The sequence below is a fragment of the Pongo abelii genome, chromosome 5, assembly GCF_028885655.2.
Source record: "Pongo abelii isolate AG06213 chromosome 5, NHGRI_mPonAbe1-v2.0_pri, whole genome shotgun sequence".
Classification (NCBI taxonomy): domain Eukaryota; kingdom Metazoa; phylum Chordata; class Mammalia; order Primates; family Hominidae; genus Pongo; species Pongo abelii.
The window spans coordinates 30019870-30036707 of record NC_071990.2 but is presented as its reverse complement, the minus strand read 5'-3'; the positions used below and the strand labels follow the sequence as shown (position 1 = coordinate 30036707).

Here is a 16838-nt window from a genome sequence, read left to right as displayed (position 1 = left end):
TTTGTTGGCCAGCTGTATATCTTCTTTTGAGAATTGTCTATTCATGTCCTTAGCCCACTTTTTGATGAGATTGTTTGTTCTTTTTCTTGCTAATTTGTATGAGTTTGTTGTAGATTCTGGATATTAGTCCTTTGTCAGATGCATAGATTGTGAAGATTTTCTCCCACTTTGTGGGTTGTCTGTTTACTCTGCTGACTGTTCTTTTGCCGTGCAAACGGTCTTTAGTTTCCTTGGGTCCCAGCTATTTATCTTTGTTTTTATTGCATTTTGCTTTTGGGTTCTTGGTTATGAAATCCTTGCCTAAGCCAATGTCTAGGAGGTTTTTTTCAATGTTATCTTCTGGAATTTTTATAGTTTCAGGTCTTAGTTTTAAGTCCTTGATTCATCTTAGTTGATTTTTGTATAAGGTAGGAGATGAGGATCCAGTTTCATTCTCCTACATGTGGCTAGCCAATTATCCCAGCACCATTTGTTCAATAAGGTGTCCTTTCCCCACTTTGTGTTTTTGTTTGCTTTGTCAAAGATCAATCAACTGTAAGTATTTGGGTTTATTTCTGGGTTCTCTATTTTGTTCCGTTGGTCTGTGGGCCCATTTTCGTACCAGTACCATGCTGTTTTGGTGACTACGGCCTTATAGTATAGTTTGAAATCAGGTAATGTGATGCCTCCAGATTTGTTCTTTTTGCTTAGTCTTGCTTTGGCTATGCAGGCTTTTTTTGGGTTTTATATGAATTTTAGGATTGTTTTTTCTAGTTCTGTGAAGAATGTTTGTGGTATTTTGATGAGAATTGCATTGAATTTATAGATTTCTTTTGGCAGTATGGTAATTTTCACAATATTGATTCTACCCATCCGTGAGCATGGGATGTGTTTCCATTTGCTTGTGTCATCTGTGATTTCTTTCAGCAGTGTTTTGTAGTTTTCCTTGTAGAGGTCTTTCACCTCCTTAGGCTAGCTATTTTCTAATTTTATTTTATTTATTTATTTTTTTACAGCTATTGTAAAAGGGATTGAGTTCTTGATTTGATTCTCAGCCTGGTCGCTGTTGGAGTATAGGAGAGCTACTGATTTGTGTACATTAATTTTGTATCCGGAAATGTTGCGGAATTTTTGTATCAGTTTTAGGAGCTTTTTGGAGGACTCTTTAGAGTTTTCTAGGTATACAATTATATCAGCAAACAGCGACAGTTTGGCTTCCTCTTTACCGATTTGGATGACCTTTATTTCTTTCCCTTGTCTGATTGCTCTAGCTAGGATTTCCAGGACTGTGTTGAAGAGAAGTGGTGAGAGTGGGCATCCTTGTCTTGTTCCAGTTCTCAGAGGGAATGCTTTCAACTTTTCCCCATTCAGTATTATGTTGGCTGTGGGTTTGTCCTAGGTGGCTTTTATTACATTGAGGTATGTTCCTTGTATGCCGACTTTGCTGAGACCTTTAATCATAAAGGGATGCCAGATTTTGTTGAATGTTTTTTTTTTGCATCTATGGAGATGATCATGTGATTTTTGTTTTTAATTCTGTTTATGTGGTGTGTCACATTTATTGACTTGTGTGTGTTCAACCATCCCTTCTTCCCTGGTATGAAACCCACTTGATTGTGGTGGATTATCTTTTTGATATGATTTTGAATGTTTCCATCACAAAGAAATGGTAAACGTTTGATGTGATGCATATGCTAAATACCCTGATGTGATGCATAAGCTAAATACCCTGATTTGCTTATTACACATTGTATACATGTATCAAAATATCACACTATACTATATCAATATGTATAATTATGTCAATTAAAATAAATAAAAATAATAGCCATGACTTTAAATAACTTAAGAAAGAATATAATGGACCAGGGGATGAGGGAATAACATGAACCAGCCCTGACCAGTCAGGGTTTCCCACACTGTACCACATCTCCGTAACAACAGGTATTGGTCCAAAGGTCATCTTCTCTGTTTCTTTATTTATGAACATTGTGAGAAAGATGTCTATCTTTCTGCTGAAGCTGTTAAGGTAGGAAAATATGAGAGGAGTTGGAGCTGATAAGTTGGTATTGGCTATCTTCTTTAGAAGTACAGAGATCTGATGACAAATGTGAGTCTCTGAATCTAATCATGACTCTAGCCAGCCTCACCCCTGGCCTTTCCAGATAAATTTACATGTTGAATCTTTTCTTTAAAATTATTAACTTGTGACTAAAAAGGTCTTGCTTCTATAACACAAATATTATTTGTTTTTAAGTGAAGGCCCAACAGATTTTAATGTTTTCTCCATCAGTGAACTATAATTACTAGAAGTGTAGCCTTGGACATGTCACTTATATTAACCTTTCTAATTCCCAGTGTTACATCTGAACCTTGAAGACATAAAATGAGCTTTGACCTATTATAGGGATTAGGAGGTAGAATAAACGTAAAGTACCAGGACCTGACACTTGGAAAGTTTTTTTAAACATCTCAGCTCTTTTCATCATTCGTAAGCTGTACTAGTAATTTATTAACAGTTTTTGAGGGAAAACTTAAATCTGCATTAAACGTATGCAGTGTTTTTGGCTGATTGGCATACTTGTATTCCTTCAATTATGTAATATTTTCCCATCAATATCCAAATTTTAAGACTTATATTTTTGAGAAATAAACAGTGAAAAGCATTTTCTGAACTGACTTTGGCCACAGGTTACTCTGCACAGCATCACTGAGACACACCTATCTGTAAAGCTTTTCTTATACATAATCTCCAAGACATATAATCCTATATGGAGACACTTGAATTTCTACAAAGATGCTGGACATTTCATCAGGACTTTATGGCGCTGGAGGCAGACAAGATCTTTCAGAATCAAATTAGCACCCCTTGGCCTGAAGCCTCACATGCTGAGATACAGAGTTCCTAGGGTCCCTCCTGAATATGGTCTTCAAGATGAAGAGAAAACGCCAGGCTATGAGATTCAAAAGAGAGGAGTCAGAGAAACACCTCCCCTGGAATCAGGACCAATTTTAGTATTGAGATTCAGTCAAAGAAAGATGTAGAAGCTAAATATAGGGCCACAATTTGAAGACATAAGAAAGGTAAGATTTCACAGTGTTAGTGCTGAGATGGGGCCAATTGTACAATATGATCCCAGAATCTCAGTGCTGACATCATTCCAAGTTTAATCTTCCAATTCTCCAACTCAGAATGTCATATTTTCCTCCTTCACTCGCACATCACCTCCTGTAGGGCACTTCTGCATGGCGTGCAAAGCATCTCCCTCAATGGTTATTTTCTGTGCTTGCCCCTGGAGTCTTCTCTGTGTTGCATCTGTGATCACACTGTTGTATCACCAGCTTCTTCCCCCAGAGGACTGAGGGCTCCCTCCATATGTCTCCAGTACCTAGTACAAAATGACTTTTATTGTATGCTTTACTTCATTTTTATCATATATTATTTAAAAATGGTTCTACAAAGCTTATAGTGAAAACTCTAAGTTTTCAGAGACAGGATTTTTTCCCTGTCCCACGTCTCCTAATCTGAAAATTTCTGTTTTGTAGAAGCGGCCACTTTTTATTCTTCAAAAAGTTAAACATAGAATTGACATATGATCCAGCAATTCCTCTTCTGGGTACAGACCCAAAAGAAGTCAAAGCAGAGACCAAGCAGATATTTGTACATCATGTTTATAACAACATTATTCACAACTGCCAAAAGGTAGAAGCAACAGAGTATACATCCATCGATGGATGAACAAAATGTGGTAGATCCATACACTGGAGTATTTTTCAGAAGAAGGAAGGAAATTATTTTCCTATAATATGTATGAACCTTGAAGACATGAAGCTAGATTAAATAAATCAAACCAAAAAGGAAAAATATTGTATGAATCCACTTATATGATTCACCTAGTTTAGTAAGATTCATAGACAGAATGTAGAATGGAGGTTACCAGGGGCTGGGAGGAGGAGAGAATGAGGAGATGTTGCTTAATAGACGTAGCATTTATTTTGGGAAGATGAAAAAGTTCTGGAGATGGAGGGTGGTGATGGTTACACAGCATGAATATACTTAATGTCATAGAACTGTACACTTAAAAATGGCAAAATTGTACATTTTATTTTATATTTTTTAACCATAATTTTAAAAGGAAGCAGCTAGTCTAATGCTTTAAATAGCTTCTTCTTATCCTTATCTCCATATTTCTTTATTTCTTGTTCAAACTTTTTTTTTTTTTTTTTTTTTGAGACAAGGTTTCACTGTGTTACCTAGACTGGAGTACAATGACATGATCATGGCTCACTGCAGCCTTGGCCTCCTGGGCTCAAGTGATCCTCTCACCTCAGCCTCCTGAGTAGCTAGGACTACAGGTACAAACCCACTACACCTGGCTAATTTTTCTGTGTTTTGATAGAGACAGGGTCTCACTACATTGCCCAGGCTGGTCTTGAACTCTTGGCCTCCCAAAGTGCTTGGATTATAGATTTGAGCCACTGTGCCCAGCCTCAAACTTTCCGTTATACAAAACTTCAAATACACAAAAACAGAATTATGTAATGAATTCTCATTATCCATCATCACATTCAATAATTATTAACATTTGTCCATCATGTTTCATATGTTTCCACTTTTTTCCAGGAGAATTTTAAAAAATTGACTTCAGTTCTAGAACAGTTTTAACTACAGGAAAATTGAGAAGTTGTTTCTCCTGTTATTAACATCTAACATTAGTATGGTTCATTTCTTACAATTATTGAACCAATATTGATGCATTATTTGTAACCAAAAACCATACATTACTCAGGTGTCCTTGGGTTTTACCTAACAATATTTTTCTACTCCAAGGTCCCATTCAAGACACCCTGTTACATGGAGTTGTCACGCCTCCTTAGGCTCCTCTTGGCAGTGACAATTCTTCAGATTTTCCTTGTTTTTGATGACCGAGACAATATTGAGGAATACTAATTAGGTATTTTATAGAATGTTCATCTATTGGAATTTGGTGTTTTTTTGTTTGTTTGTTTGTTTGTTTGTTTTTTCATAATAAGATAGGGGTATGGATTTGGGGGAGGAAAGCCACAAGTGAAGTACCATTTTCATTACATCATATCAAGAATTCACACTTCCAGAAGAGGGAGTTAATGCTGTTCCTTTAAGGACAAAGTATCTACCTACCTTATTTGGAGTTCTTCTGTAGGGGAGATTTTGCCTCCTCTCCATTGATTTATTTATCACATCATTTATATCATTATAAACTCATCTCTGGAGGATTGTAAAAGCAAACCCTTTACATACAATTTCACAGTTAAATAGTTCAGCATGTATCTTTCACAGAATAGGGTTTTTAAAAAACATAAAGCCATGCTATTCTCACATCAACAATATTAACAACAGTTCTCTAATTTTGCTAAATACTCAATGCATATTCAAATCTCTCTCTTGTCCTTTTCAATTGGTCTGTCTGAAACAGAATTTAGAGAAGGTCCACACATTGCAATTGCTTATGTCTCTTTATTTTCTGTTCTTCTATAACATACCACCCACCCTACCTATTTTTTTTTTTTTCTCAAGCCTTTGATTTGTTGGAGAAACTGTTACCAGAAAAACAGGTCCCGATCCTGACCTCAAAAGAGTATTCTTGGATCTTGCACAGGAAGGAATTAAAGGTGAGTCACAGAGTATAGTGAGAAGGAGATAGTTTATTGAAAGTTCCTCAGATACAGAGTAGGTGTCCTCAGAAAACAAAAGGAAGAATGCACCATCTTTGTTGTAAACTCTTCTAATATAGGTGTTTAATCTACATAAAAGCTAAGTTAAATGTCTATATGTGGGTGCTCTGACAGCATGACAAAATTTAGTACTTTGTTGATTTAAAGAAAGTTATCCTTGGCATTTTAGTTAGTATATCAAAGCATGACTATAATAATCTTAAAAGCATATATTATAATGTGATGTCAGCACATGTGGACATTCTGTTGTCTGTCATAGGCGTTTGTTCTTGCAGACATTATTAAATTGTTTGTTCAGCTGTAAACCTCTTATGACCATGGGTTGTGACTGGCAAGGAATATGCCTTGCTAGTTGAAAGATGGGGCTGACTTTAAAGTGGTGTCACCCTGGCTCTCCTATGCTTCTGTTTCCCCAAAAAAGCCAGGTTACTTGTCCTGTAGAATGATCCACATTCTGAGTTTGGCTAATGCAGTCTCATGGTATTAACTTGTTTCTTTATATGTTGTATTTTCTGTTACCCACAAAATAATTTTTCTGATACACATTTGTAATCTTACGATGCCAGCATCTGCTACTCTTCATGTTACCAAATTTCTGTTCAAGGACCACTAAAGTCACAGTCAGTGGACATTCTGAGACCTCTAGGGGAGGGTGGAGATGCTGTCCTTTAATATATTCTGACCCAAGCAACCTCCCCACTTGGCATGGTGAATCTAGACAAGCTAAAGAATTTACTACACCCCAGGCCTGCACCAGCCCTCTCCTAAGACCTTGGGCACTCTCATTTCCCTTTTTTTTTCCTAAAAGAAGTCATAGTTTCTCATAACCTTTGCTAGTGATCCTGGACCGTGGTTGTTCCCTGAGGCTGTGTTCTCCACACTGCTGCCATCACTGCTAGAGCAGAGGTGCAGAGAGCTCAGGAGAGAGAAGGGAGAAAAAGCTGAAGATTTTGTGTTAATCATGCTTTCCTGACTCCAGTAAAAGTGCTTCCTCCACTTGCAACCATTTCTGTTTCTATACTGCTGAGTCTTGTGTTCCCAAGACCAAGGGAAGCCCATTTTCTTTAAAGCCAGTCACAATTTCTGTTGGCTGATGGAATATCTGTTGTCCAGCAGTTGTGTTCCTGCTCACAAATGCAAAACAGTTTGATGCTGCACACATTACAGGGCTTAGGCTGGAAATGCTGTCCCTTGCCCCTTTGTTACCTTCTGACAGGGATCAGTCCATAGTGTAGTTGGTGTCACAACAGTCCCGAAGAAGCCTTCCAATAGATACCCAAATGTGATTCAAAGCAGCGCAGGCACACACCACGGTGCCACATGGTGCCTATGTAAAGCAGGTATATCAGGAATGCTAAGCAGAAAAGTAGCAGAACACACTGATCCCCATGTTCTCATTGTACAGTTGGGTGCAATTAAGCTGGCACAATGGACTCTTCTCATGGCTACTGTTCCAGTAGTGTGGATGCCCCCAAATGCTGCATATTTACTAGGACAGCCAGGCAGAGACAGCTGTGTACTATGATACAACAGTAGTCCCTCTTAGAGGAAGTGACCTTGTTAGAAGTGGGAGTTTCTGAAGCCAGCTCTTCAGCTGTTACTGGCCTGCTCTTCCATAGCGTCACTTCAGACCTGCTGGCCCAGCTATCCACTCTGCCAACAGGTCTGTCTCTGCTAACAGATCTAGCTCTGTCTCCTCAGTAAATGTTCTAGGCTCTGACTGCAAGTGCTGACTTGGGCTCCCAGCCCCACACAGCCCCTCTGTTCCATGAAAGGGCCATCTATGCAAAGTGCCCCCCAAATGCCAAAGGAGCCAATAAACCAAGGAACAAGACAGACAAATCTAGTTTGTCGGTAAAGGGTGTTTTATTGGGGAACTTACAGACAGAAGCGTGGTCTTGGATGGCAGCAAGACAGGTAGGTTTCTGCACTTATTACCCCCACACCCAGGGCTTATATACCACAGGGAAAGAGTATACATGCTCTGTGCAAGACAAAGGCTACTACTGTCCAGAACAGGCAAGAATGCTAATGTGTCATAGCCTAGAATTTGTATAACATCAAGGTTGACATGTTCTTACAATAGGGATGGTAAATAAAGTAGGAATCAGGAGTCAGTCCTGGGACTCGGGCTAATCAGAAGTCAGCATAGAGAATTAGCATCCAAGAGGGGGTTACTTTTCTCTCTACGTCCCAGCCCTCTAATCCAGCTCTTACAGTCTCATGGATTCACATTTCCCCCGTGGTCCCTGAGTCTTCGGAGGAGGCTGTGGGTGACATTTTGATGGTGTGAGTGACACATTTTATCAATTTGTTTTCTACCTGTTAAGCAGGGGCCACAGCAACAATACGAACAACAGGCGATGATATGTATGCCAGGTGTAAGACACAGAATTAAAAATGCCCTTTACCACATTTATTCAGGAACCAAACCAAGAGGTATAGAGCAGAACAGCAATAGGAACAGAAGACTATGGGTGGAATTAAAAATGTTTAGTAGGTATTTGGTGGGGCAGTTCTTCCCCATTAAACAGAATGACTGGTAGCTCCATCTCTGTTGGTTAGGACATAGGATTGTGGGCTGGGAGTACGTACCAAACATGTTGCCTGAGGGGCAAAGGTGCTGATATTACCTGTAAGGTTACAGGGGCAGCAAAGGACCATGTCAAATGGCCAGCCAGGGTGCTTCTTAAAAGTGGCTGTGTTCCAGTTTATTGGTATGTGGAGTGTTTTGGCCCAGACTTCAACAGGATTGATGGAGACCGCTTTAGTTGGTAGGGAATTCCTTGCTGTCTGGAAAGAAATGCTCTATCCAACATAGGGGAAGTTGCTAGTCCAACCCCCATTCAAGTGTCTCCTCCCTGGCTCAAGATCTTGGGGAGTCCTAAATAAGCTTTGCCATTGACCTTTTATCTGCTCAGGTCAGAGATGCATCTGGTTGGGCTTTCTTTACTACAATGGTTAACGGACCCGTCTCTATGGTGGTCCTGAGTCATTGGAGTGGTGCCAGCACCATATTTGTCTCAACCAAATTAAGGTTTCTAATAGCTTGAGGCAAAACCTTTGTCTAACTATGAAAGATATTGGATTTTGAGAGTGCTCAAAACTGTGCCTTCAAAATACCACTTTTCCTTTCAATCAACCCTGTTGCTTGGGGGAGTATACAGTAAGTGAAATATCCAATCTATGTCCTTTTCATACATCCAGTCTTGGACACCATGTCTGGTGAAATGCATGCCTCGGTTGCTATCAATGTGTGGAGAGTATCCATACATGACACTGAGTTGCTCCAAGCCCCTGATGGTGGCTGTTTGGTTTGCTCTTACAAGGGAAGGCTTGCAACAATCCCATGGCAATGTATACACATGTTAGTGCATACTTTTGTCTCAAGATTACTGGCAGGGGTCTGATGTAGTCTATCTGCTAGTCTGTCACAGGGGCAGCTGTCTTATGTATATATCCAGGTGTATGTGGGATGTGGCAGAGGTACAGACGGGAACAAATTAAGCAGTTTGCTACCAGCACCACTAAATCTGCATAGCAGGCAGCCAATCCTGCTCCCTTTGCTATTTGGCAGCCCATTCATGCACTGAAATCCCCACTGTGATATGTGCCTAATCAACTAGCTCAGTATTCTATATTTTGCTAGGATGTCTGCCTCCATGTTTCTGGGAGGTGAATCTGACCAGTGTGCTGAAGCAATTAGGTCCACAGTGGGTTCCTGTAGACTTTTCCAAATGTCTTTCCACATACCAGCTCCCCATAAGGATTTTTAAATTATAAAACAAATCATCTTGGGCCCTTTGGGCAAGCCAAATTGTAAGACCCTTAAGTACTGCCAGACTGTCTGTACAGAGAACTATAGGCGGTGGCTCATGGGTACAAACCAACCATGCAGCTTGGAGTTCTGTCCATTGACTGCTCTGTTGCATTCCCATCTCAAACCAGATACTGTCTGTCTGTGGTTGTGCAGCTACTACTGTCCATACACAGGGTTACCTTGGCTCGATGCATCTAAGTACCAAGCATTATCGGGAATGAGGGCCATGCCTTCATGTACCATTGGAGACATCTCCTGTGGGGGCTCCACAATAGGGGCAGCACTGGACTCATAATGTACTGGCCCTAAGATAGCATGCAGTTCATCTCTTAAGAGACACATGGAAAAGTCACTATGTTGTTGCCTGTATGCATGGCACTTTTGTAAAGTGGAGACTTGGGCAATAGCTGATACAGGCCTGGCAAACACTCCTACCCAGTCCTTGATAGGAGACCTGTTCTCCCTGGTACCAGGAAAGCAGCAGTTATGGATTCAACTTGTGGCAAGACCTTCCATATCCCCAGGACCTGTTGTTCAATTGGGAAATAACAGGTTTCAGTACCCTTCCATAATTGTGACTAAAATCCTAAAGGAACTGCTTCCCTATGCTGGACTTCATATTTTCATCATCCAAAATTATAGTTTAGTTTTACCTTTAAAAATATGTTTTTTGTTCTCATTTGTTCCATAGGTTTCTCCCTGAAATTTATATTGTATGGTAAGGTTTCCTATTGTTTGCATTTTGTGGATTGCACGCCAAGGTGTGGTTTAATGTATTTCTATTACCTGTATTTTCTATAAATTGGTAGTTTGGTATAGAGTTTTGTGTATATTCAGGGTTTTTTTTTTTTCTGTAAGTATTGATGGTTCTGTAAAAGGAAAATAAAATCTTGGGGCCCCAAAATTACTAAGCTAAAGGGAAAAGTCAAGCTGGGAACTGCTTAGGGCAAACCTGCCTCCCATCTATTCAAAGTCACCCCTCTGCTCACTGAGATAAACGCATGTCTGATTGCCTCATTTGGAAAGGCTAATCAGAAACTCAAAAGAATGCAACCATTTGTCTCTCATCTACCTGTGACCTGGAAACCCGTCCTTGCTTCGAGTTGCCCCACCTTTCCAGACTGAATCAATGTTCATCTTACATATGTTGATCACTGTCTCATATCCCCTTAAAATGTATAAAGCCAAGTTGTGCTCTGACCGCCTAGGGCACATGTCATCAGGACCTCCTGAGGCTGTGTCATGGGCATGTATCCTTAATGCTGGCAAAATAAACTTTCTAAATTAACTGAGATCTGTCTCAGATTTTCAGGATTCACAGTACAACATCGTGTTTTTCATCAAGAAGAATAATGTAATACTGGTTAATTATTTTCTTGTGATGTTAATTGCCATTGCTGTTCAATGGTGAAATCTGTTAGTTCATTGTGGATTGCAAAAGGATTATAGTCTCAGTCTTTCATTTCTTTTCATGTATTAGCTGAATAATTTCTAGAATAAGAGATTTATCCCCATCTATTATTTGTCTATTCCATAGACACCTGTGTTTTGAGAGACTAAACCAAGCATCCACTCACCTATGACCCAGCAATTGCACTCTTGGTTATATAGCAATAGAAATGCATGCATTTGTGTCCCAAAATATGTGAAAATATTATTTATAGCAGCACGATTTGTAAAATCTAGATATAACACACACGTTTATCAACAGAGGAGGGACAGAAGAGTGAGCTATTTGTAAAATGGAGCACTGACAGCCTTGGGAGTGAATAGGCTGTGATCACACACAGCAAGACATGGGACATGAGGGTGAATGTATTCAGAACTGACAGATCTCATCTATGGTGTTAGAAATGAAGAAAGTGGTGCTCTAGCATCAGGGAGGGTGATTTATGATCAAGTAGAACCTAAGGGTGTTTCCTGGAGGCTGGAAATGCTGTACCTTGATGTGAGTGTTGTTTACTCAACGGTTCATTTTGTGAATATCCATGGTCCACTCATGGTTTGTCCACCTCTCTCCATACATGTTGTCCTTCATTCCAGTATACATTTCTGATGTTTTGAAACAATTCTGTCTAAGCTAATATAGAATCTGTCTTACTGGAAGTCCTTAGAAATGCTGCATTGAACAAATCAGTGCAATTATTTAAAATAAATGCCTGTGACTCAGATATAAAGAGGAGAACCTACAACAAGAGCAGTAGGCTTGGGAGCTGACACCAGAGCAGCTTTGGTAATGGCTGTTGAGGCAGGTATTAGGAATCAAAACCCAAACAGGCCCACGGAAGGTGGAGGATGTGAAATGATGCCCCAATAGTGCATGAGTGAATGAATCATGGGCAGTGGCTCATGGGTTTGCTTGCCAGTCAGGAACTTGGGAAAAATAAAGATGAAAAATTAGAGGGGTAGAGAGGTTTGCATAGGCCTCTTGCTATGGGCAGAACATGTGATGATAGTGGTTGCATGTGGATGCCCAACAGAGGGACTCCAAGGGGCTGGGGCTCCCTGTAATCAGGTGGGCAAGATGGCTTGACGGACGATGCCACTCAGCCGCACAGGGCTTGCTCATGGAGTCCCTGCACAAAGTGGCCATGGTGGCTGGGATGGACACTGCATGGGCACAGCAATTGACTCGCCACTCACCGAGGCTGACCTGGCAGCTGCCACTGCTGAGAACCCAGCCTGCTAAAAGCAGCTGTTCATTGAACAGAGAAATAAAACAGGTAATGTTAATTAAGAACAAGACAGTGTCATAACAGACAAATATACCACTGCAGATATAGGAGAGATTTAAACAGTCTTGAAATTGAAAAAAATTATGTCAACAGAAAGACTTATTACAAGTAAAGAAGTTAAATCAATTGTAAATATTCTATTTCCCTTTAAACATATCCAGTTTTATAAGTATGCTTGTATATCAAATATATACTGGACTTACACAAAATATTCAAGATATATAGGGAATCATAGGAAAATCCAAACAACTCAAATTTTTAGGCACGAATAACATTGATTCTAGAACCAGTTAGGAAATCAATAAAGAAAGATTATTATAGGAAAATCACTTTTATGTTATTATGTGTGAAAATCCTGAGAAAAATATTAGTAGACTATATCTACCTGTGTGCAATGATAGACTATGTTGACCAAGTTATGTATCCCAAGAATGCAATAATATATAAACTTTAAATCTTTTAATCCATTTTACCACTTAAAGAATTAAAAAACAGAGATGATCATATTTTAGTAGATGAAGAAATTACTACAAAAGAAATTCAACACTCCATCTGACCCACATTTCTTCAGTCATCTCTACTTTTAAGAATTCATGTGATCAGATTGGGCTCACCCAGAAAATCCAAGATAATCTCCCCATATAAAGGTCCATGCTCTTAATCATGTCAGCAAAATCTCTTTTGTTGTGTAAGGTAACATATCTAAAGGTGATGAGGCTTAGGGCTTGGACATATTTGTGGGGCCATTATTTTGGATTTCACAATGTATATGGTGGCCAAATGAGATTTAACATTAGTCTAGTTAAATTCCTACACATCAAAAAGTGAGTAAATGCATGAGGCATTCCATAAATAGGTTATGGGTAAAGATGAAGCAAATGTATACACAGCACTGTGAATGAAGAGATCCACGTTTACTCACACTGCACTGGAACTTCAGATGTTAAAGGGAAACGGTCATCTTAAAAGTAGCCACAGAAGAAACCCAGATCATCTAAGAAGCAATTGGGTTAAGATGTAACTGATTTTTCCCTGTCAGCCACTGCAGCCAGCAGAGGCATAATCATCAAAGAGCTGAGAGAAATCCAATGTCAAACTAGAAATTTGTGGCTGGCAAATCCATCTTTCAAGAATAAGAGTAAACAAAACATTATCATATAAATGAAATTGTTGGACCATTTCCAAAATGCCCACTCTAAAAATATTTACAAAGACAGAGAAATATATAAGAAACAGAGAAAGCAGTAATTTTAATTTGTAATCATTGGTACATGTAAGTCAGTAGTCATTATAAAATATTAATAATGTAGTATTCAAAGGAAAACAGTAATATAATTACTTTAACATGTTGTGCTATAATTACCTTACCCATCTTCCAACCCCCCACCTGTGCCATCTATGAGGTCCAACGAAGTTTTTGATTCTTTTTTCTGAGATCAACTCCATGGAGTACAGCACCAAGAATAAGTTAGGTGCTTATGAATTTTTGCCGTAAGAATAACTTTCCTGAAAATACTTAGCAGATCAGGAATTGGGATGCATAAGCACAATTCAAAAGTGGCTGGGAAGTGACACCAAAGATCATAGTGGCATAAGAACTCCAAGGACCTCCCCTCCACAGCGGCAATGTGCTTGTTGAAACCAGTATTAAAAAATCTCAATGAGAGCTGTGATTGGATTTAGCGTTGACATATCTTTTTAAATTGTGGTAAAACATACATACTGTATAATTTGCCTTCTAAACATTTTTCCAGTGTACAATTTGGTGGCATTAAGCATATTTACAGTGTTGTGTAACCACCACCAATATCCATTTCCAGAACATTTTTATCATCCCAAACATAAACCATAAAACCATAAAAACATAAAACATAAACCCATTAAACCATAACTGCCCATTCTCCCTACCCCCAGCCCCTGGTAACCTCTATTCTACTTTCTGTTTCTATGAATTAGCTTATCTAGCTACCTCATATAAGTAAAATGTTATATTTGTTTTTTATTTCTGGCTTATTTCACTTAAAGAGTTTTCAAGCTTATCCAATCAGAATTTTATTCATTTTTAAGGCTGAATAATATTCCATGCGTATGTGCACCGTGGGTTGTTTATCCAATCATCTGCTGATGGACACTCAGTTGCTTCCACCTTTTGGGTATTGGGAACAGTGCTGCTATGGGCCTGAGTGTACAAATATCTGTGTGAGTTCCTGCTTTCAATTCTTTTGGGTGTGCCCAAAAGTGGAATTGTTGGCTCATATAGTAATTCTATTTTTACTTTCTTGATGAACCACTATACTGTTTTCTATGGTGGCTGCACTACTGTACACTCTCACCAGCAGTGCACAAGTGTTCCAATTTCTCCATATCTTCACCAACACTTGGCCTAGTGAAGTTTACCATAGTTTTATATCCTTATTGGCGTTCCTTTTTTTTTTTTGAGACGGAGTCTTGCTCTGTTGCCAGGCTGGAGTGCAGTGGCACAATCTCGGCTTGCTGCAACCTCCGCCTCCCAGGTTCAAGTGATTCTCCTACCTCAGCCTCCCAAGTAGCTGGGACTACAGGTGCATGCCACCATGCCCAACTAATATTTGTATTTTTTTAGTAGAGATGGGGTTTCACCATGTTGGCCAGGATAGTCTTGATCTCTTGACCTTGTGATCCACCCGCCTCGGCCTCCCAAAGTACTGGGATTACAGGCATGAGCCACCATGCCTGACCAGCATTCCTTATTTTTATGTCCTTATTGTATATCTTCTTTGGAGAATTGTCTATTCATGTCTTTTACCCATTTTTGAATGAGATTGTTTTGCTATTGTTAAATTGTAGTTCTTTACATACTCTGGATATTAATTCTTTATCAGATATGTGATTGGCAAATATTTCCTACTAGTCTGTGCATTTTCTTTTAACTCTCTTAATAGTGTCCTTTGATGCAAAAAAGTTTTTAAATTTTGATGCAGTCTTATTTGTCATTTTTCTTATATTACTTGTACTATTGGTCACCAGCCAAGAAACCACTACCAATTCTAATGTCCATAAGATTTTCCTCAGTATTTTCTTGAGGGTTTTACAGGTTCAATTCTTAAGGTTAGTTATTTGAGTCATTCTGACTTAATTTTTGAAAAGGGTGTAATGGAAGGGCATGAATTTTGTCCAGCGTCATTCTTTTGCATGTGGATATCCAGGTTTCCAGCACCATTTGTTGATGCGCCATGTGTTGCAGTGGGGCTGACACATTTGTAAGATGCAGTGAGCACTAATACATGGGAACACCACGCATTTATTTACCTGTCTTTCCTCCACAGTTGTTTTGAGAAGGCTTTCACTGACAAACTCAACAGAAATGAATATATATGACTTCTTATAAAATCATATTCAAGTAAAATTATAAATTTTAAAATGTTAAGACTAGAGCAAGACTGGAACATCACTAGACAAGGTGAAACATAGGCTGAAATGAATGATTTATGTTTACCTTGCTACAAATTTTGTTGGCCCACAATCTCTTATGCTTATTGCTTAAGAGAGCTACAGAGTGGGGTGATAGCTCACATAACCAGTCCCTGGTTTTCTGCTTCAGAAAGAAGTTTAAATTTTCTGCTTAGAGTAAGGAAATTAACTGAAAGATGTCTAATGTGAAGTTGGCATCTACAAAGTGAAGGAGTGAGTAGTAAATGTAAACATCAGGAATCCAAGGAGATTCTATCTTTTTACACAGAAATGGCCTCACTGTGCACTGCTGAAGGGAGAAGGTCCCTTCAGGGGACCTTCATGATGAAGAAGAACACAATATGATGTAGGGGTTTTCTGCTGCAGCCCTAAATTAAATTGTCCTTCGCTCTAACTACAGGTCTCACAAAGTTTTATAGCTTCAATGATTTCACCTGGGCCAAGATTTTGGTTTTTTTTTTTGATGTTGTTTGTTTGAACTGCTGCCTGGGGCTTAGAAAAGTGACTTGGATATTTTGTCAAAATGGTATTTCTTTGATGGAATGTGAAATCCGCAAACACTCTGCTTTCCTCCTGTATCCCCAGAGCGGGTTGAGTACCTTGCACTTCTTCTCAGCACTTCACTAGAAGTGGTAGAAGATTTGGAGTTAGGGCCTCCCTCAATCTGTACCCTTTCTTTAATTCAGAGGATCACAAGCTGTTGGGGGAAAAGTGGTATCTTGGGCCTCCAGTTGATCTGATGAATATTAATATCCAATGTCCTGTAATGAAGTCATGTGTGCATGTAACATCACTTCTGCATGCAGTGTCATAGGAAAGTGGGTTCGCGGATCCCGGGTTAAGAGCCTAAACACTAAAGGCACAGAGCTAGAGCTCTAGGAGGGGAGGGATGGCTGGGGTGGAATGTCATCTTGTCCTTTAGTCCTGGGGCCTTTTCATTCCTCACATGGTGGGTGCTGGGCATCTGGCAGGTACTGATGTTGATGGAGTTGAGGGAGGGAACTGGCCGGAACTGGGAAAAACAGGGTTGGAGAGATAATTAAGGTGGACATTATTTTTTCTGAGCGTAAATCATGGCTGGAAATCTGGAGAGCCTGAAGGAGATCCCGCTACCCAAACCTGTTTTTTGCTTTTCCCTC

The 16838-nt window shown here is 39.4% G+C and overlaps 1 protein-coding gene across 45 annotated transcripts in view; it reads left to right on the top strand.

Annotated features, from left to right (window-relative positions):
• The window catches only part of LOC100439401 (putative uncharacterized protein ZNRD1-AS1), an 87023-nt gene that overhangs the window by 44950 nt on the left and 25235 nt on the right, over positions 1 to 16838 (top strand). For 18 of the 45 annotated variants that reach the window (XR_010140442.1, XR_010140437.1, XR_010140429.1 and 15 more), the window contains one exon: positions 5537 to 5631. The exons of 10 other annotated variants lie outside the window; for them this stretch is intronic. Coding sequence is in view for 2 of the 35 variants with exons in the window: in XM_063725169.1 (XP_063581239.1) it covers positions 5537 to 5631 (95 nt within the window). In the remaining 33 variants the exon portion in view is untranslated. Of the gene's footprint in view, positions 1 to 4213; positions 4336 to 5536; positions 5632 to 6531; positions 16836 to 16838 lie in introns of those variants that run through there. 17 more of the 45 variants (XR_010140436.1, XR_010140427.1, XR_010140431.1 and 14 more) reach the window with 4 other exon arrangements.